This window comes from Sitodiplosis mosellana, unplaced genomic scaffold (assembly GCF_009176505.1).
Source record: "Sitodiplosis mosellana isolate CC-2019 unplaced genomic scaffold, AAFC_SMos_1.0 Smas_scaffold_6226, whole genome shotgun sequence".
In the NCBI taxonomy this organism is placed as follows: domain Eukaryota; kingdom Metazoa; phylum Arthropoda; class Insecta; order Diptera; family Cecidomyiidae; genus Sitodiplosis; species Sitodiplosis mosellana.
In genome coordinates this window covers 7,024,862-7,046,673 of record NW_022601467.1, presented here as the reverse complement: position 1 = coordinate 7,046,673, position 21,812 = coordinate 7,024,862, and the positions used below count along the sequence as shown (strand labels likewise).

Genomic DNA, 21,812 nt, shown 5'->3' with positions numbered 1-21,812 from the left:
AGAGAGAGAGAGAGAGAGAGAGAGAGAGAGAGAGAGAGAGAGAGAGAAGAGAGGAAAAAAACTTACTACGCCAATCAAGTAAACAATCTATGATCACCGTTTGTTGCGCTAATACTATTTATTACATAAGCAGAAAAACATGCCTTTATTGCGCGCGCGCCAGCACTCACGCTATCCACACACACTCAACACGCGAATGGGCGCGCGCATAACGCTCACACACACACACACACCTCAAATGCATGTGATCGTAAATGTTTTGTTGCACCATTTCACTAGAAAAGAAAATACACACCAGATTAAGAGAGTGTGTGTGCAGTGGAATTGTGTGCTTTAGCGCGCGCACCAAATGTTTACAGAAAAAAATACACAGATAGATACTTCAGCATTTACAACTCACTAGATCACATTTCCCTTCGCATTCGCCAAACAAAGCAGGAAAACAAAAACCAAAATGAAAAGAGGAAAGAAAAAGCAACACGGCGAACGAACCAAATATAAAAGAAAAAAAAAACGGTTTCATGAGCTGTGCGCATATACACACGTTTTGCTCTATGTGCGACGAGTCTAACTGTTTCATCGTACCGTATGTACGTATGAATCTTGTGCTGCTGCTGCTGCTGTCTCACACACAAAACATCAACACACTGAGCCAACATTTACACACGTTCGATAGAACAGCAATGCAACAACAAAACATAAGAACCAATTGTATGATGATAAAATTGCATCGATAAGAAAAGTATGGAAAAAAAATTACGCCATCGATGCGAATGTAAGTGAGCGGAGAGAGAGAGAGAGAGAGAGAGAGAGAGAGAGAGAGCGAGAGAGCATAGGCAACGTGAAAGAATACAATAACAATGCCCACAAAATTACAGTTCATTTTTGCCGATTTGCAAAGAAATGCAACAAAGAAACCAAAACAGAACCGATCATCTGTGTGCAGTGCAGTGTATCGCAGTCCAGCAACTGTACCGGGCCGATTTTTCTAGCGAGATTTATGAAAATATTCTGGAATCGGAATTAACGAATTGAGAGAGAGAGAGAGAGAGAGAGATGAGAAAAAAGAAAGGATGAAAATGAGCCAAGGAAGGAACATTTCATCGCAAGAACAATACACATAGTAAGAAAAGCACGATACGCCATAAACACTATCATTAAAATAACCGAACCGCTTTCTGCTTTTTGGCGAAGTTCGGCCATAAAGCAACAATAGCACTGCTCCACTCAACGCATACCCATAAATCATGCAATCTTAAAATAGCACTTATTTTCATTGTCAAAAATGGCCTTTTTGCTTGTATTTCCATCGGCATTACTTAATTTAGTTGGTTTGCGGAATGGCGCGTTTAGCATTTTTGTATTTTGAATAACCCATTGAAGAAACGAGCAGTGCATGCAAAGAGATGAGCATTTTTAATTCAAAAATTTACATCGGTCATTGAACCGGATTGCGAATGTTCGGCGTGTACAATGATCGCGTACGTTAAAATGCACATCGCAGTACGCTCTCTCTCTCCCTCCCTCTCTCTCTCTCTCTCTCTCTCTCTCTCTCTCTCTCTCCGTGATTTCGTATGTGTTGCAATGTGTGCACACTCTTTGCACCGATTTATCCACACTTGTGCAGAGTGTACATGTTGAGCGACGAAAAAAAGGTTATCGTTCCCGAAAATACTCAATTATCTTGGGCATCAATTATTTCGTCGATGAAGATTGAACATTTGTTTTCATCGCTTTTTCACAGGAATGCGTCAAATGCATTTGTTTTGATTCTGACAACTTTTTAAAATGATCTCCATTTATGATTTGATCATGATATTTTTAGAAGTGTTTGTCGCTGCTTCGCATCGAAGAACAGTGTGCAATGTGCATAGTTTCGAAATTGGCAATTCAAATTTCTACAGAATAGACATTGGACGAATGTGTACTGTTGCCAATTTGCATTCGGTAAACTGCATTTGCAATTGGATTTTCACCATTTTCTTCATCATCATCATCATCATGCTACTTCAGCGGTAGCATTTTCGAGTCCAAGCTCGCCAATTTGCGGACCGACTTTCAATCTACATTTATATACGAACGCTTCGAACTGTGCACGCTGATTGTGTGTGCGTTTTGCACGACTTTATTTTAAAGGTTTGTCGTTTTTTGCAACACGTACAATCTCAATTGGCAGTTCGGTTTTTTTGCTGCTGCTGCTGTTGCTGTTGTCGATTTTCCCTCTTCTCTTCTACAGCAAAGTGCATATAGAGTGATGAGATTGTGCATTCATCGTGAGTGCACAGTTAAAATTTCACTCCTCAATGCAATGCACACAATAAATAAGCACAAATGAAAATAAAAACGAAAAGAAAAGAGCGAAAAAAAGTCAATACTTTTCTCTTCCTCATAACTATCAGCATCATTTGTTTTGTGCTGCGGACTTTGCGGATATAAGATCGATGCAAGTAGAAAAAAATTCAAACACACACACATACACAGCATCGACAACATCAGTATTATCATGAGATTCTTCTTGTTCTCTTTTTTCATTTTCCTTCCTCTGTTTGTTTATTCAATATGCATCGTCTTTTTTTCGGGATCTTCTCTCTGTGGCTCTGGTATCACATACACCGAAAAACAACAACACCAACAAATTTGCCTTCAGTTTTCAACAGGCTTCCTTCTGGTTTTGCTGCTGCCTTTCGTCTCCTGTGCGCATCGTATCACCAATCTTATGCAGCAACGAAAATAAACTGACCATTTCTGGTTTAGAGCTGATTTTTTTTCACTTCTTCTTTCTCATCTGCGTATCTTTGCGATGTGCACAGTAGATTTTTTGGTCATGAAATCTGGCAAAATCGCAAATACAGAACCGTGTTATTAAATTCAATTGGCCCGGAAGCCAGAATTGAACTTTTTTTTTCTGTTGCGCCTGCGGTTCCCTCAAAATCAAATTGATTTCCAAATGTTATCTTTGATTTTGGTTTCAAATATAATCAATTTTATTTGCTTCTCATCCATTAATTTCGGTCGTGTTGTTCTCAGATATTTTATGGCAATTTTATGTTTAACGTGTCTCAATATGCAGTGAAGGTTTCTTTTTTTCACTTGGATTTTGCCATTGTCTTCGGTATGTACCTGTTGAATGGTAGACGGTACATGACTGAACACATCCAAAGGATACAATAATTCCGCAACATCTCCGTTGTGACGCAATCATAAAGAGACGACCATAATTTGATGGCAATTGGCGAAAATGATCGTTCTCATGCACAACCAGCCGAAGAGAAAACAAAAAATGTTGTCGTTGAAATGGAAAAGAAAATGTTCTTTGGTCAGTTGTTGTGGTTGGAAGTGAACGTGAAACGTGCGCGAGCGGCTGCATGCGCCGCCTAAGTGCGTCAACTGGGTTCTGTCGAGAATTATGTAAAAAGTCAGGAGAATCGAATGCAAGCAAGCACAAGAAGCAACACAACACACGAAATGAAGACGAAAAAAAAATGTGCTGAAAGTGATATCTCGCTCTCTTTCTCTATCCCTTTGTTTGTGGCGATAATTTCACATGCACACAATCACGTAAAACGCGTCTAACGTACTCTCTTTTCTCTCTTTCTCCTTTTCTTGGTCTCGATCTCTCGCGTACAGAGAATGTCAATCGGTGTGTGAGAGAGAGAGACTCTGTCTCTCACTCTCAAGAACACAGCTCAAGTCTTTGTGTTATTGCACGTTACACATTTGTGTGCGAGATTAAGAAATCGAAGAATAATATCACCAAAATGAAATGAGAAGAAAACTTTAAGTACGGTTTGCAGTTATTGCGCGTATGTGATTACAATATATTGTCCGCCAAGGGAACGGTTAAGAGAACAGCAATAGCAGCAGCAGCAACAGCCATATACCAGTAACAACATCGTAACAAACGCGCGCGATTCATACTCACTCTCTTCGGTACATAGATATGCGAGCATTTGCGATGGTATTTGTGTTTAGTTCTTACTCGATTATCTGAAAAACACAGAACTTTCTTGGCCGATCGAATTTTCGCGCTGTTTGCTGTGTAGTAAAGTTATGATACCAGCTGAGTGATGATCCATCCTCGATGGTGCGTTGTTCATTGTCTGCTGCTCAATCCCAACGGAACTATATTTGGCATTCAATTTTATTTTTAACAGAACAGCGATCGTTGTCGTTCGATAAATATTCGTGCGCGCTCCATTCTCTCTCTGTTTTGATAACAAATAAATCAATTATTGTGAATCAGTTCTAGTTTTTTTTTACTTTTTTTCTCTGTGTGTGTATGTGTGAATTTGTGGATCATCATCACAATTGCTAGACAAATTAAGTTTGTTTGGTTTTTCTCTGTATTTTTGATTTTAGCGGAAAAATTTAATTCTTCAATCAGAAACCAGTGATAAAAAAAGAAATCGTTCAAATATGACACCGATAAATTTTTCTAGTGAAATAACAATATTGCTTGAATCGGTTTTGAATGAAGTGCCGTGAACATGGAGTTTACGATAAAACCATATAGAGACACTGACGAGAAGGAAGACTCAACAATCTAAGTGCGGTTTTGCAAACATCTTCGTTGGCGGAACTGACTTCGTCGAATGTTTTCGTTTTTCTTTTAAATTCTGATTCTGCGTCACGTTTGCTTAATGATGCGCGGTTGTTGACAAGAAGAGAATATTTCGAGAGAAGCGCAGTGGGAAATTAGGATTTAAAAAAAAATTCAAATTTCAAGGCGTCATTCGTCATTCTTCGAATCAAAAGAAGAATTTCAAAAATTATTGAAATTTCTGCTTAACGTTTTTTCGGGATCGCTATTTTCAGCGTCGATGAAAGAAAACAATGGACATATTTCACATTGAAACGGCATCGTTAGGCACAACACGAACCAATGGTGTAATCATTGACGACGTCACAAATGATCAAATACCGCAAGTTAGTTTCGACGGTGGTCCCGAATTCAATTTGAATTTTTTCGACAGTCCCGACGATTCAAACACTGGCTACAGTGATGATCCAGGTTCTGTTGATTCAACGATCGGTATATCCGTATCGCCGCCACCACAACCATTGACCACATCCACCACCACCACCACCACCACCACCAACCGTAGTGCATCGTCTACACCACAGACAACATTCACAACACCAACGAATTTTCCATGCATTGGTATGTTCTCCCCGTCTCTGTCACTGATTTAGAAATTCATTAAAAAGACTTAACACGTTGCTTTTTCAAAACGGCGTTGCTATTTCAACCATAATGCAAAACAACAACCAGCACCAAGTTACTAATGCTCGTTTCGATAAATGCACTCTGATCAATTCTCAAAGTAACAAGTCAAGGGCCTGAATCACTGAAGATGAAAACAAATCGCTTGTTTGGAGTATAATACAAAACGCTTGTTGATGGAATACAAAAAAAAATGAAGAAAGAGTAATAAAAAAAAATTGCATCGATTTTGAACGCATTTCGTTTGTTGAAAGCAACACAAAATTATGAGACGAAATCGGGTATTCGTTGTTTTTTTTGTTGTTATTTTTTCGCTTTAGTTTCGGATGCACATTTTACTTGCTTGTGCAAATATACGCTGACACCAACATAACAAATCGCATTGCTACACAGTGAAAGAGACAGAAACACGCGGAGAGAGAGAGAGAGCACGCATACGTCATGTCCACAGTGATATCGATATGCACATATATATATATATATATATGTATAGTGCTAGCGCAATGTATAGCCCGCGAAGCAATGTATAACGTCATGTTCATTATATTCTTTACCGGGTTCAATAAACTTCATTTCGAATATAAAAAAAACACATCATTTCTCCGCTTTCGCTTTGTTTGTATGTTCAGTACACACATAAACATCTAAATACGTAACAAAGAGATAATGCGAAACTATTTGAACTTTCTCAATATGTACGTATGAAAATATGTTGATGCGGCTGCGGCTGGCTGCTGGCTGCTGTGCTCTTGTATAATAACGGCGCATGCAAAATTCTTTTCGATTATATTTTCTTTTCTTTTTTTCCCGTTGTTGTTGTTGTTGTTGTTGTTGTTGTCGTCGTCGTCATTGTCGTTGTAGTCGTTGTAGTCGTTGTTGCTTGTTCAACATATACTGAAAACATATTCATTGCTTATGTACAGCGCGAGAGAGCACAAATGTGATTCCCTTGCTGGATTTGCACTTAGACATAATTATCGCATAGAATGTCAATCGGCAATGTATTGCTTTTGGGCTTTTGTTATTTCTCTCGCACTCTCTCTCTCTCTCATATCTGGCTGGTTTTTGACAGTAAATTACAACATCTGACCAACAGTCGACCTTTTTTGTGCGATGTGAGCATTTCAACAGACAACAGATTGAACCATGCGAGAAAAAAAAACGAACGAAATAACACACAAAAACACAATGAGTTTGTCAAATTAACAGCCACACATTCTAGAAGTGAAAAAAACCTCCATACGGCACAACACGTTGATGTTTTCATTTTATGCCATCGCGAGTGTGTATTTCTCTCTCCCGAAACTTTTTACAACATTTTATGACTTCCTGATAATGCATTCTAATCGATTAATCGATTGGAACGTGAAACATTGAAGGTTCAATGTACCGCACCGTGTACGAATGAAAATTATATTCCGTGTTCGATTTCCTTTTGAAAAGAAAAAAATAATAATAATAAAACGGGAGGGCAAAGCATAATAGAAATGGAGATCGTGGTGCGATGGTGTTCATATTATTATGTATGTATAACGGCAAATAGTGGCAACGGTAAACTGCGAAAGGTTAAAACATAGTTCAATGCATTTGATTTGTATGCAACATGTACAAGAATATGTGAGCGCAAACGAGCCAATGAACAAGCAGACAAGCACAAGCGCACAAAAGAGCGCGCACGCACGCTCAAGCGATTTTCTCTCTGCACGATCTCGATTCCGAGCAAACCATTTAAAGATCATTTAAAGATGCAATCGTTATGATGCAATACCGATCAATGCTAGTAGCAACGTTTGATTTTGCAATTTTCTTTGATTCTTTGTGTCATCTGCTGCTCTGCTATGCTCGGCTCAGCTCGGCTCGGCTCGACTGGGCCCAGCGCAAAGTCGACTCGCAATCTTGCCATATTTGCAAACATTCGAGATGAAAACGATGATATACAATGCTGAGAATTGAATTGATCATAATTTTTCGTTTCAAATGCACTTTTTCTTATCATAAACCATCTAAATTTTGAATTGCCATAAATCTTGTTTTTTTTTTCTTCCGATTTTTCTCTTCCCCTCTCTGTGCAGATCAATCGTTCACCGGAACCGACAACAATTCCAACACTTCAAAAACGTTTGTGTCGTGCAAAGTGTGTGGAGATAAGGCTTCGGGGTATTTAACCTATACCAAACATTTCTGTTTGGCAACGTGTATCAATGATAATTTTCTTAATATTCTTCAATTTTCTGTGCTTTTTTCAGCTATCACTATGGTGTAACTTCATGTGAGGGATGCAAGGTAATTACTTTCTTTTTAGTCCACTCATTTCCAGCCATAGCTTAGTCTCAAATTGCCAAAAAATTGCTTTTAATTTTTGATGCATACCAAATTGGCTTTTTTTCTGCAGGGATTTTTCCGGCGTAGCATCCAGAAACAGATCGAATATCGGTGCTTGCGTGATGGTAAATGTTTGGTCATACGTTTGAATCGAAATCGTTGTCAATATTGTCGCTTTAGGAAATGTTTAGCGGTTGGGATGAGCCGGGACTGTAAGTGATTTGACATTTACATTTTCTTTTCGTTCAACCCGCCCGGTTTTTATTTTTTAATTTTCTTTCTAATTTTTCTCTGACGTTGATCGTTAATTGTGTTCCATCGTATGGAATTGGAAAAATTTAATTGAAAATAGAAAAAGGTACACACGATGGTACGTAGACCGATGAAAGGTAAACTGGATAATGTGTACAGATATGAACTAGTATTTGATATATATTAAACTAATAAATTAGAAGATTTAATCGCGATTTCCGGCATTTCGACTTTCGATTTTTATAGTCGTTGAAATTGCAATTGCAGTTGCAAACAAACACACACACGCACACACACGCACACACACACAAACACTGAGGCGAACGAGCCGAAGCGCATAAGCATGAGTGAGTGCCTCAAAGCAATTTGAAGTAGGAAAACTTTTCCAGCCGTATACCTAAATATTATGTGGATTAGAAAAAAAATGGCAACAACAACAAACCCACGCTTTCCGATCGCACAGGAACGTACAGAAAAAAGCAGCGCGCTCACATGAACTGCGCATAGCAAATCTTTTATAGAAACGTAAATGCCTAACTCGTTTCAGGTATTATGAAAGGCATGACGAATAATGTTTGCAATTACGAAAATGGTAAATAAAGCATGCCAAATAATAAATGAATTCAACATTTCAAATATCGGGCCCATTCTTTGGAATATATACTATGAAGAGGAACGAACAGTGTTCGTCGAACACACACCAACAAAAAAAAACACATCCATAAATCGATTGTCAAAAAAGTGTTTCCATTTGGCTTGGCATTTTATACCTCCAATCAATAATGAAAATTTTCCGATATCTGTCGGCAAACATGACAACCTTCGTTGGTAGTTTTGTTTGTTATCGGGGCCCAGTACATGAGATTGGTTGCACCAAGAAATATAACAAACATTAGCGAAACAGCGCACACATTGAGTGCGAGCGAACGGGCGAGCGGATTGAGCGCGAGCGCGCAACCGCCCGTCCAACAGACAAAACAGCAATTGCATACACACAGATTACGCTATCATGATATCATATGTAGTTGTGATACTTGTTGTTTCTATGATTGCAAAGGAAATTGCTAAAAATGCAATCAGCGTTCAAATACCTCCCCACACACTGTGTTAAACAAACGAGCAACAAACACACAAGCAACACAAAAAGCTCGCACTCTCTGTACAAACACTCAACTAGAGTTGAAGAATGAAAAGAAAAAAAACAACGACTTGCAATCACAACAATGCATTGCAGGCGCAAGCAGCACTGAGCTCACAATTCATACACACTCTATATACAAAAAGGAGAAAGTTTTTTTCGTTCGTCTGTTGCATTGACTTTATGCTTTTGTTATGACGATAAAATGAATGAACTGGACTACAAACTTATGCCCCCATATCACAAATAATTACTGTTATTGTTGCTTCTTTGTTTTTATTTCACTTACCATATGTTTCTTCAATCGGTTTTTATTTTATTTCTGTTGTTTTGGTTTTTTTGGCGCGTGTATGTGTGTACGTGTACGTTCAATGTTTTGATTTCCTACTCTGAAGTTATGTAGCTGAAAGCGTATGAGCCAATTGGCACGCATCAACATGCTTGCATTCCGATCGGTCAGATGCGCCAGTCTCTCTGTCAAATTTATCGCATCTATTTCGATGAACTCTTGTTTTCGACATTTATTTTGATTCGTTGTCGTTGTCGTTGTCGTTGTCGTTGTCGTCGCCGTCTTCGTTATTGAGCCTAGATCTAGCTCACTCTCTTTCTCTCTAATCTTCGAGCCAGCAACAAGAAAATAATAATAATAATATAAGTGAATCCAGTGAGTAAGCATTTAAAAATATCATCGAAATGGGAAAAACTCCAAAGGCACAAAAACACACAGAAATAGATTACTTCGAGATAAAAAAAAAGAGCCAAATTTTTTTTTTCAATTAATAGATGCGCGCGTATCGGTCATTGCTCTTCAATGAAAAAAAAGCCATTTGACAGAACGCCAAGAAACGACCTCAATGACTAGAGAGAGAGAGAGCGAGCGATTGCAATTACAAGAGGATGCCCCCGATTGACTTGGCTGTGTGGCCTCACTTTAATCGTTTCTAGCCCGCTGAATTCCCAACCGAAATGATGAGAAGAGAAGAGAAGAACATTTCAGCCAGAAGTCTGTTTGGATTCGTATAAATCACTTCCCACTAACAGATGCCAGATTCCATTTCCATATCATGCCATAACAATAAATTTTCTCTCGCCATCCCCTGGCTCGATCAAAAGGAAATAAATCTATAAACAAACCATGGCTCGCACACAATCGCATGCAGCCGTGCATACACATACATGTACACGTCGCTCGTTCGCTCGCTCACTTGCTCGCTAACACACAACTCGCACCAGCTGAGCGCGGAGAGGGAGCGAATGGGAGCGAGATGCACATTCAACGACACATGGAAATACACCTTCATCAAATCACTTGGCAAAAAGTGCTCATGTTGTTGTGCTCTGTGCCATCGCAAAAATACTAACTATTTAATATGCCGCTCGATATATATCAACAGGCACACAGAGCACACACCGAAAACGAAAAAAAACAACAACAAAATAACAGAAACAACAAAGCTAAATACCCAAACCAATGCAAACGGCACTCAGACCAGAGCCGAGCCGAGCCGAGCTGTGTTGAACTGAACGAACAGGCAGCAACGGCAGCAACAACTACGGCAACAGCGGCTAAAGCAAACACTCACTGTGTGTGCAACAATAACATCAACAGTAACAACCGCGTCGTCTCTCACTCGTATAGAGTGTATTAAAAGTGAAGTCAAACGCTATCCTATTCACCATCATCGACGTAGTGTCGAATGGTTTTGTTATTGTGCTATGCATTTCTATATATACAAACACAACACACACATAATCATATTAATAACAATAATAATTGTGCGATCGTTTCGTATGTAAACTCTTTCACATTTCCTTAATATTTTAGTTAATTGTAAATGGCTGAGCTCGAAACAACAAAACGCGCGCGTAAATCGTTCTCGATTCGTTGGCTTGTTTTACATTGAACCGAGAGCCACTTTTTTTGCGGGGCCGAAAATTTTCTTTCTCTGTTTGCACATTTATTTGTCTTTTCATTATTTATTTATTTTGGTCATCATCGTCTCACGAAACTGAGTTACCGAAAAGTTATAAATTTGCGCATTGCATTTTGTGTGTTTCGATTCAAACCGTTGATCAAGTGATCGTGTGTAGTTTCGAAGAAAATCGTTGTTGTTGCTGGTGGTGACATGAAAATTGTGATTATTTTTCTTTAATTCTGTGCACATATACACCACACAATGCGTCTCGGTGTGGCTTAGTGATTTGTTGGGCTTTCAGAAACGATTATATGGATGCATCGATGCAATCCACTTTCCCTGTCCGTTGATCACATAATGCTAAAAAGGATTACCCAAAAATTAGCTCAATATCAAAGTTATCGTTCGATCGACGATTTTACCATTAATTCACTGAATGTGAGAAATCGAAAACGAGAACGAGTGAAAAAAAACCACTGACACTTTTTCCATGGTAAAATGATCAAATTGCGAAAAAAAAATTCGGAAACTAAACAACTGTATGAGCAAATGAAAAAGAGAATCCCTTCGAACTAAAACTCCATCAACGCAATTATTGAAATTGAAGGATGCAGTGTAATCTACAGAATGTCGTGTGTGATAAAATACCCATAACTGATATACGTGAGTCGAATATATCGATATTTAGGTTTTTAGTTTTTTATTCTGCGGCCCAAAAATTACAAAATTTGTTTCTCCTTCTCCTTTTTTTCACCGTTGTTTCCCTTTGCTTGATAATTTGGAATCTTTCGCAGTGCGGGTGTTAGGGGAAAAATCCAAAATATGAAGGGAAAAATCCGTACAAGTCAATTTTGTTTTTACATTGTAATCATTACACGTGGATCACATCCATATCGCATCACAAACAGATTTGCTCTCGTTGTTTAAGCCTATCTCTCTCTCTCTCTCTCTTTCTGTCGCTCTGATCACGAGATCGGTTCATTGAATCCATTGAATCGTTGCGAAACATTTTGCACGCAGCAGAGAAATAAAGAAAAAAACATTTATTTAAAATAGCCTAACCATATGATGTAAGAGAATGCCGGCAGCACACATTGAATTGCTGCTTTGTGCAATTTATAATCGGCAAAACCGATTCTCGATTTCATTTGCACTTACTCAGCCTTCAAATTCAGTTGCCGCTCAGCAGCAAGTACAAGCATAAATGTAGAGCGAGAGCGAAAGCCGATACGAAGAGCAAGAACGAAACGAAAGAAATGAAAAGAAAACGAAGAGAAGAGAAGACGAAAGAGAGAGAGAGAGAAAGAAGCAAGTACAGCACCGAGAATATAGAAGTACAGTATCGAGATAAAGAAAGCGAGTGACAGAGAAAGAATGCGAAAAGACAATGGCAAGAAAAAGTTCAAAATTCCAATTGTTCAAATTCAAAGTGTATTTTTGGCTTGCGTCAACGGCGACAAAAAGAAAAGTTATTGGCGCAATCAACTGTTCGTTCACATCGGCGAAAGCCCCTCAACGAGCAACCAAGAAAAAAAACGAAACAGAAGAAAAAGTAAAATTCAAAATATTTCTAAGTAAAAATTACATGCTGATTTATAAATTGTGCACATGAGGCTCTTTGCTCTTTCCCTCACTCACTCACTCAATCGCTTTCCATGTGTATATCTTTTATTGTATAGTATAAATATTAACGACATGCAGTACACGAAGTTTTTTTCCTGGTTCAAGCACACACACTGAATTTAATTCAGTTTATGTGTGGGCATATACACAGCGAGAGAGCGAGAGAGAGAGAGAGATAGAGAGGGAGAAAGAAAGCATTGTGCGCTGATTCGCTCACGCGCGCGTGATAACTCTAAATAAAAATATATACAAGAGGCAATAAACTGAGAACAAACGGCGACGATAACGACATTGACAACGACAACGACGACACATATGAGAGAATTGAGAGACACATGTAGATGCAAAGAGAACCCAAAAAAGAATACAATTCGCCAAAATAATAATAGTACGTACGGCACACAAACAAAGAGTGAACGAGCGAGAGATTGAACGGGACAGAACTACAGAGGCCAATTGGTTGGCGCACAAAAGATGCCTACAATAATAACGCATTTATATAATTTTGAATGCAAAGTGGCAAATACGATGACGGCAGAATGTCGCGAGTTGAGCCGTGCCCGAGAGAGCCCATTTTGCCAATAATGCAATGCGAATGAACGAACGCACGAGCGGTGCACCGAGAATGCATAAATTACCCATCAACTGCACTTATCAGCGTTGGCAAATCAATGCATAGATTTGGCGATTTTCTGCTTTGATTTGACGCTGCGCCAGCGGCAATGTGCTGATAAGCCAGTGTGTCCAGTGTATGTATGGTGGAAGACAGGCGACAAATACCTGTGTGTATTCCACTCAATATGCCTGCCTGCCTGCCTGCCTGCTCTGCTATATACAGATGGTGACAATGATAATAACAATTGTGCGCGCCCAATAATACACGTATTTTGCACTTACACACAAAACTTAGCTGGCCACCCTGTAAATTCGTGTATTGTTTTCCTGTGTGCATACACAAAAACCCATTAAACACATTTCTCAATAAATGTACGCGCACGGTATAAATATATTCAGCATTTCAGTATAGAGTATTTTACTGTTAATTCCAATACACAGTCGACCGAGTTTTTTTTTCTCTCTTGCTTCTCTCTTCTCTTTTCTTCTGTTTTATATGTGATATAATCGCATACAATGTGATTGTGAAATGTCAATAAACTCCGAAGAACAGTGACTCTAGCCTGTCGTTTGCTGACTAGATTTTTATTAATAAAAGAGAGAGAGAGAGATGTGTTTGTTTTATCTCTTTCTCCCGCTCGTTCACTCACTCTTTGCTCTTTTTCCTAACGAGCATTTTTCCCTTGCAGATTTTGTGTGGCTGTTTGTTGTTGTTTTTTTTTCTCTTTTTCTTTGTATGCGTCATGCTATCTCCTCTGCAACCTTTGTCTTCCGCACTTCGATTTGTAATGCTAAGCAAATGAATTCGGTGTTCCCGTTTAAGGCGGCAACAGTGCAATAACTCATCATCAGTGCATTGTGCTGTACGTGATTAGATGCAATTTTGCTCGGGCTTGAAAATGAATTATCAGAAAGGCATTTGATGTGCAAATTTTTCAAGAAATGGGCAGCCAGATAGAGGGAGTGAGTGGGTGAGTGAATTAGAGGTTTAAATTTTCGTTGCGTTCAACGAAATGCGAAAAGTTCACTATTTTGCAAACATACATGGTGCGCAAATGGTCGCGCCAGTGGACTACCGAATTGAGATGTTGTTGTTTCAGCAAAAATGAATTACGTATGCCCACTTTTATTTATAAAACCGCATTCATGTGATAAGAATAGCTTAAAGACTAGGTTGAAACCGGTTTTAATCACGCCAACTCCACGTTTACTGTGGGAAAGAGTGAGAGAGGGAGGGAGAGAGAGAGAGAGAGAGAGAGAGAGAGAGTGCAAAAGAAAGAGAGTATTTGTCAAGTGGATTTACGCACATTTTGGCTCTTTATTTGGTTGTGCGATTATTTTAGTCTAGCGCATTTCGCATATATTCGCATTATTGCCAACAGCCGCGTTGTCTTGCTGTTCATTGACCAGTTGATGATTATGGCGACACCGTCTCGTTCAATGGTTTTTCATATCAGGCGACAATGACGGTGTGACAACGACGACGACGACGATGACAAAGGCATACAGCCCAAATTACAATTTCGGACTGAGCCGCAGCACCTCATTTCATATGCTCATTAAAATGATTTAATTTAATGATAATGATCCGTTCTTTGTTTAAAATCCCAATGCAATCTGATATACTGTTTAAATAAGATTTGATATACTGTTTATGTTCGTCAGTCACTTCATGTGCTCGAAAATGATAAGGTGCATTTCTCTTTCAACGCCACCGTCGCTGCCATTACCGCCGCCTTGTGCTGATTAACGAGCAACAACCGGCATGGACAATATTATTATATTTTGACAGCTCATTATGCACGGCAACAAACGATCAGCATCACCGTTTAGTTTTGTCTCCGTCGTTGTCGTCGTCGTCGGATGAAATATCAAACGACTATGGATTGCACAATGCACACACAATGCAAACGTGATTAGCCACGATTTGGCGGAAAATCAACTAAACATTTGTTGCCTATTCATTAAATGTGGTTCATTGTTCTCTGCGTGGCTGATAAAGGAACTTCCTTTCTTTTCTTCTTGGTTTTCTTTTTTTTTTCGTTCGCGTTACACGTTTACAGTCGTAAAACATTTCAATTACACTTGTTTTCGCTGTTCGCTGGTGTTGTTTTGTATGTAAAAAAATGATTTTACTACCCGCGTGCAATCCAAACAAAAAAATGTTCGGTTGGAACGAATTGGCGGAAAATAGCGAATCGGTTTGAATTGAAATTGTGAGCAAAGAGTTATACTGTCTGGCTGTTGACCAAACGCAACAAATGCATCAGCCCAACAGAATAATAATAATCTGTTATAATAATCTGTTTGGATTACGTTACACAAAATGAAACGAAATTGAAATGAAGAGAGAAAAAAACACATACACACGATGGCAAGCCCAGAAATGTTTCCTCTATATAAAATGCGTTTTGCATTTGAGTTTAAAGCAAATTCACATGCTTTCTAATATACTTTTCGTACAATTTATTTGGTTTTTATTTCCTTCTTCACCACATTGTTTTCCATTATACATATATATATTTCTTTCTATATTTATATGCGATCTCGTGCGCGCAAGCTCTCTCACTCACTCTCTCTCTCTCTCTCTCTCTCTCTCTCTCTCTCTCTTCTACCTCCTGCACAATTTATGAAGTAATTATTGTTGTTCGATCAAATGTGAATGCATTTTTGCAGTACCAACGTAATAGCAGCCTATGCGTTCCATGAATATTGGAACTGTGGCAAACAACACTGAGTGAATGAGTGAATGAGTGTTTAGCGCGAAAAGACACGTTGCAGCTCCACGCTTTGTACTGACTAATGCAATGTTTCAAATACGTAACTCACATAATTTGCGTTTTGTGTGTAGCGCGTACAATTGCGCTGGAATTGCAATATCATATTTGGGACATGCAAACACTGCAAATAAAGGTGCGATAAACCTATCGAACGTAAATGGTATATACGCTATTCGTTTGTTTGCTCGCAGCCATTTGCGCCCGTTCTCTGTGCTCAAATGCTCGCAATAATGCAAGTCGCTCGCACGATAATAGAAAATGCGGAAATAACAATTCATGATGTTGGATGCCATACATTTGGCTCAACATAACTTCCTTGCCATTTTCTGTCGTTCGTTTCAGCTTTTCACATTTCACTTCAACTGTTTGGTACGTGTATACAGAGTTCCGTATATACAGCCACTTAGAAAGCATATTTTAATGCGCAATATTATCGAAATACATTTTTTTTTTGCTTTGCACACAGTTTGCGTTGCATCGAAAGAATCGACAAAATGAACGGGTGAAAGTTTAGAATCTCAACATCGACAAACACTTTCACATTTCAGTTTTTTTTTTCTCTGTTTCGGAAGCAAAATTAACGATCAATCTCAAATAGAAAGGCACTGTTTTTGTTTAGTTTTTACTACAACATTCTACCGATCTTCGAATAATTCATTTAGTTTCCCTTTGTTTCTTTGTCTTTTTATCGCCATCATTTTCGATTCTGTAATTTAATTTGACATTTTTTCCGTTGCACAATCTAGCCGTAAGATATGGTAGAGTGCCAAAGCGATCACGGGAGTTGAGTGGAAGCGACGAAAATGCCGATAGAGATAAAAGAAAACGTAAGTATTGAAAAGCTCGCCTAAAACTGGAGACAAGAAATGCAACGATACATGCGAATTTTATGGTACAAATACTCCTCGAACTCGACAAATAAAAGCTTTTCTATTTGGCACCTGAGAGCTTTGGTCAAAGACCCCAGAAGATCATGAATACGCTGTTGAAAATGTGTGCAAAAAATCTCTCTTCTTTGCGATTGATGCCAAACAAAAGAGAGGAAAACATGAATTGCTAATAAACTAGAAATTCTTGATGCCTATGAATGGTGTAACATGTCTCTTTTCCTTTCTCTGCGTTTGTATTTCAGCGACGCCACAATTGTGTTCAGTTGCATCACCACCCGATATAGCATCGCTTGCACCAGACCCAACTGAATTGCCCGGCTCCACCGACCTGTCATCCGTGTACGATGTTATTTGTCGGGTTTCCCAAGCTGCGGAAGAGGTATGTATACGATGATATTATGCGCTCATTCGTGCCACTTGTAGTAATGTAGTATATATACCGTGTACTGCGTAAACAAAAACACTGCGTAACATTAACAAACATTGCACATTAATGATCATTTATACTAATATTGATGCACTTTAATATAGACGCTACTGGTGAGAAAATCAATCCAGATGCCAAGCGACCCAGTTTCTGACGAGGAATGTGAGGTAATTTTTGTGTTTTCACGTGTTGTTTTGTTGCCTTTACATCAAAAGCATTTGTCGAAGAAGCTTTTTTCGCTTGTATTTTTGTAAATGGGCAAGACGCAGGAGAAGACGACTACGAATGAAAAAACAGAATCAACAACAACAATAAATATCAATTGCAACCATGTGATGGGCAAACATTTGAAATGAATTTGTTTGGTTTGGTTTGATTTTTATGTTAGTTGACGGCAACCGTGACGGATGCACTAAAGCGAAAGAAAATTCTACTTTGGCAACATTTTGCGAGCCGCATAACGCCAGGTAATGGATATTGAACGCATGTCGGATTGAAAATAATGTGCCAACATGCTGGATGCGCCGTCGATTGCTTAAATCATTTATCTGATTCATTTGCAGGTGTTCAACGTGTAGTCGAATTTGCAAAACGTGTACCTGGTTTCTGTGATTTTCCCCAAGACGATCAACTTATATTAATTAAATTAGGATTTTTCGAAATTTGGCTCAGCCATGCAACTAAATTAGCCACCGATGGATCACTTACTTTCGATGACGGCAGTTTTTTGACACGAGACCAATTGGAAATAATATACGATGTAAGTGTTGATGTCGATCGCATTTTGTTCGCTTTTTTCCCCCTTGAATTCGAATACATCGACGTGTGTAGAAAAAAAAACCAAATCTATTTTAACATTTTCACGACAGAATGAATTTGCGAATGCGTTTCACAATTTTTCCAACGGCCTTAATGAGTATGGCTTAAGCGATGCGGAAATCGGATTGTTCTCAGCATTGGTACTGCTCACAGCCACACGTCCAGGTATAACGGAGCCTAAACAAATACAGCGCACACGTGAACGTATCGCCGAGGCGCTTCGTGTACAAATCGTCCAGACGCGTTCCGGTTCAACGGCATCGTTGCAATTGATGCCAGCGCTCGAAGCGAAAATCAGTGAATTGAAAGCGCTCGGCGTGCATCATTCATCACATTTGAATTGGCTGCGAAATAATTGGACGCTATTGCGACTTCCTCCCCTGTTCGTCGAAATATTTGACATTCCAAAATGTGACGATGACGAGTGATCCTCTACTCACACCCACACCTCTCCCCCTCCCCAAGAGGATGTCCTACCGATGCGAATTTTGCGAGCATGTTGTTGATATTTTCTTTTTCGAATGCCGGCACACACACACACACACACACATACATAGAGAGACACAAATTGTGACCAAACAAACATGTCAGAAGAAATGGATTGAAGAGCGACAAATATGAATGATTTCTTTTCCAAATGCAGTACAATCAAATTTCGAGAGTTAAACTATTTTAGAGAAAATCAAATTGAAAACAATACGTTCAAACACAAGTTACAAACAGAGACAAAACAACTAAAACAACAACCACCAGCCAGATTAAATGAATACTCTAGAGAAAATTTTGATAGAAATCTGTGAGATGACAGCAAAACTAAAGCGAGAACAAAATAACGCAGCAGATGGAAAACCAATTTATGAACAGAGTTAAAAATAATCAATGTTTCTTATTTCTTAAACCCATGGAATTTGCCAAAATTTTATCTAATCCAGCAACAAAACACTCACACACATACATACACAAAATGAACATCAAAGAAACATACAAAACTTTAAATTTATTATTGTATACATAACACGATTTTAGAGCAAACATAAATAGTACCAGTAAGTTTTATTTCAAACATATCAGAGAAAAAAAATTGCGCGCAATTGAACCGAAGAGAATGAAAAACAAATAATATAAATGAGAAATTGACTCTTAAGTCTCCGGCAGGCTTAACAAATAGATGTCAAATAATTTTCATTTCTTTTTAATTTTTGTTTCTAATTCTTTGTGTTTGTCTTCATTTCAATTTCATATTGTTTTAACATCATTGATTTTTTTCCCTTCATTTTTATCACATTTTTTCCCCTTCGTTTTAAATTCATTTCTAGGGGAAATAAGTGTTTAGATCTAACATTAAATAGTTTATAGCAATTATCGAATAATTGTCTATTCCTTCAAATTAAGATCGCAAAAAACGTACAATTTGTATTTCTTTTTGATAAACAAAAAAAAACACATCTTTCATTTGACTAATAATATTTGTTTATTCTTAAAAACAAAACAAAAAACAAACGTAACATTAAATCTATCTTCCTGGAAGCGTCTTACATTTAAAAGAAAAAATGAACATGTTTGTGATTTCTTATCAAATCTTGACTTACACTTGCATTTCTCATCGATTTCCTTCATCGCTAAGAATTTTCGATTGGCTGGGGAAAATCAATCATCATCAGCATCTCTTCAATTTCATTAATACTTTGTAGATTTTCTGTTTTCATACATCATTTTTTTCTCGTAATCACCGCAATAATCAATCTTTGGGCACAATATTCTCTTTCTTTTCCATTTGAAAGACACAATTTGCAAACGCACGAGCATTTGCATTCAATAATTTCTGCCTATAATTAGAATTTAAAAGAACAAGACAAAGAAGAAGCAGAGCGACTAAGAGCACACATAACATATACACTGAAAATAGAGTCGCAATTTATTCATTTTATGGTGCTATTCGTTTTTAATTTTCGTTTTTTTTCTCTCTCTCTCTCTCGCTCTATTTCTCTCTCTCTCTCTCATTTTATCGATTATATTTGTATTAAACACTGTAATTGATTCATAGCAATAACTGCCTTTCTAAAACATTTTTTTATAAACGTGTATTCGTGTAATATTTAAGCGAAACAAAAAGAAAACACAGTAAATGGTGCCGCCTATACTATTTTGAAATGAGCAATAGCAAAAAATGAAAATGAAAACCACGAAAACAATTATTAAAACAAATCGGAAATTTGGCAAATGTCGATAAGTGAAATTAAAATAGTAGCGCAAAGAACAAAAAAAATACGCAAGTCTCGAATGAAATGGCCTCATTTCTTATGTATATAAGAAATTTTGAATATAGTACATCATATTTTATTTTTAATTAGTTAAATGAGAATATTTTTCTAGTGGCGTAAATGCCATTTTCTTAGCAGAAAAAAAAATCTGATCAAATGGTGGATTTTTGTTTTCTGATGGACTGGATACTAACCAACTTTTGAGTGAATTTTTTTTATTTCCTTCCATGGAAAAAAAGAGGAATATCCTCCTTTTGCCCGCAATCAAAAACCGTTTCAATTCTTATTTCGTAACTACTTTAACTATCTTTATTAAAGAAAAACAACTAATCTATTGTTAAAATATATCGCGAGCGAAAATATGTTGGGTGACGTGCATGTGGCATATAAAAAAAAAAAAAATGTGTGGCATTGTTTGTATGCGGGGTAAGGCATAATTTGCGACCACCGTAGTGTTGCTTCCGTATTAACTCTTTCTACCACACTCACAAACTCTCGCACACACACTTCGCACAATCTCCGAACATTTGAATATTCTCTGTCGTTAACATGCTTGTATGTAAATTTTTTTCTTCGGTTTTATTCAAATTTCTCGCACAAATTAATTATTTTTTAATGAAAAAGAAAAAAAAGAACAACAACAAACACACAAAATGATAACGCTATATATATATATATATATATATATATATTCAATTGAGTTTTATACCCTGAACTGTGTTCGATTTAGACAACGCGGCTACTAGCTGGCGCAAATAATGATGTTTGAAAGGGCGGTGGGCCATTGAACATTGAACATTGAGTTGTTGGCTTATTTGGTTCATTAATTTTAGTAGTTGCGAATTATTTTACACCGAGTTTCATTTTATATATGATAGAAAGAAAAAAAACTCAAATCTATTTTTGTGATATCTATTGAACGAAGCTATTTTAATTTTTTTTCCCTCTTTTAGTTTATACATAACCAACGTTCACAATTCGATTGTTTGAGTTTAATTTTTCGTTTATTTTTCCTCTTGTTTTTAATTTGAATTGCATGGAATCTCTTCTTGAATTAAACTTGTCAAATTATTCGGTTGAAAAGAAATGCAATTAAAATATTTAGAAGAACAAAAAAATTGTTAGATTTTAATTGTTTTCATTTATTCTATTTTCTGGAAAATGTACGAAATGAATGAAGGAACTGATGGATGTAATCCAATTTTGAGCACATTTCTAATTTTATTTTTCTTTTGCTCGTCTGAGAAACAAAAAAAGATGAAAAATAAAGTTGAAAACAAAAAAACAAAAACAAAACACACGCCCTGATCCAAGGTAGACTTTTGAATTAAACCATCAAAAACTTACGTTTAAATAAATAAAATATCAAATATTTCGATTTCAAAATGCAGTTTTCATTCCTTACCCACAGCTGAAAATCAGTCAAACTGAAAAGTGATTCGATTTTTTGCAGCTATTTCAGCTCCACAATTGAGATTGTTTCGGACGATTCAGCTACTGTAAAAAGTAAAAGGTAAACGGTTGAGTAAAACACATTTTTAATTC

At 37.5% G+C, this 21,812-nt stretch overlaps 1 protein-coding gene across 2 annotated transcripts in view; it reads left to right on the top strand.

Moving 5' to 3' along the window:
- Positions 1–21,645, top strand: part of LOC129579289 (ecdysone-induced protein 78C) — a 26,036-nt gene extending 4,391 nt beyond the window's left edge. Inside the window, exons 1-10 of one of the 2 annotated variants that reach the window (XM_055469227.1) lie at positions 3,888–5,161; positions 7,297–7,381; positions 7,471–7,507; positions 7,617–7,758; positions 16,617–16,697; positions 17,003–17,139; positions 17,292–17,354; positions 17,576–17,654; positions 17,751–17,947; positions 18,057–21,645. In XM_055469227.1, coding sequence (XP_055325202.1) covers positions 4,834–5,161; positions 7,297–7,381; positions 7,471–7,507; positions 7,617–7,758; positions 16,617–16,697; positions 17,003–17,139; positions 17,292–17,354; positions 17,576–17,654; positions 17,751–17,947; positions 18,057–18,434 — 1,527 coding nt within the window. In that variant the 5' untranslated portion in view covers positions 3,888–4,833 and the 3' untranslated portion in view covers positions 18,435–21,645. Of the gene's footprint in view, positions 1–3,887; positions 5,162–7,296; positions 7,382–7,470; positions 7,508–7,616; positions 7,759–16,616; positions 16,698–17,002; positions 17,140–17,291; positions 17,355–17,575; positions 17,655–17,750; positions 17,948–18,056 lie in introns of those variants that run through there. The other variant, XM_055469228.1, reaches the window with a different exon arrangement.
- Positions 21,646–21,812: the final 167 nt, after the last annotated feature.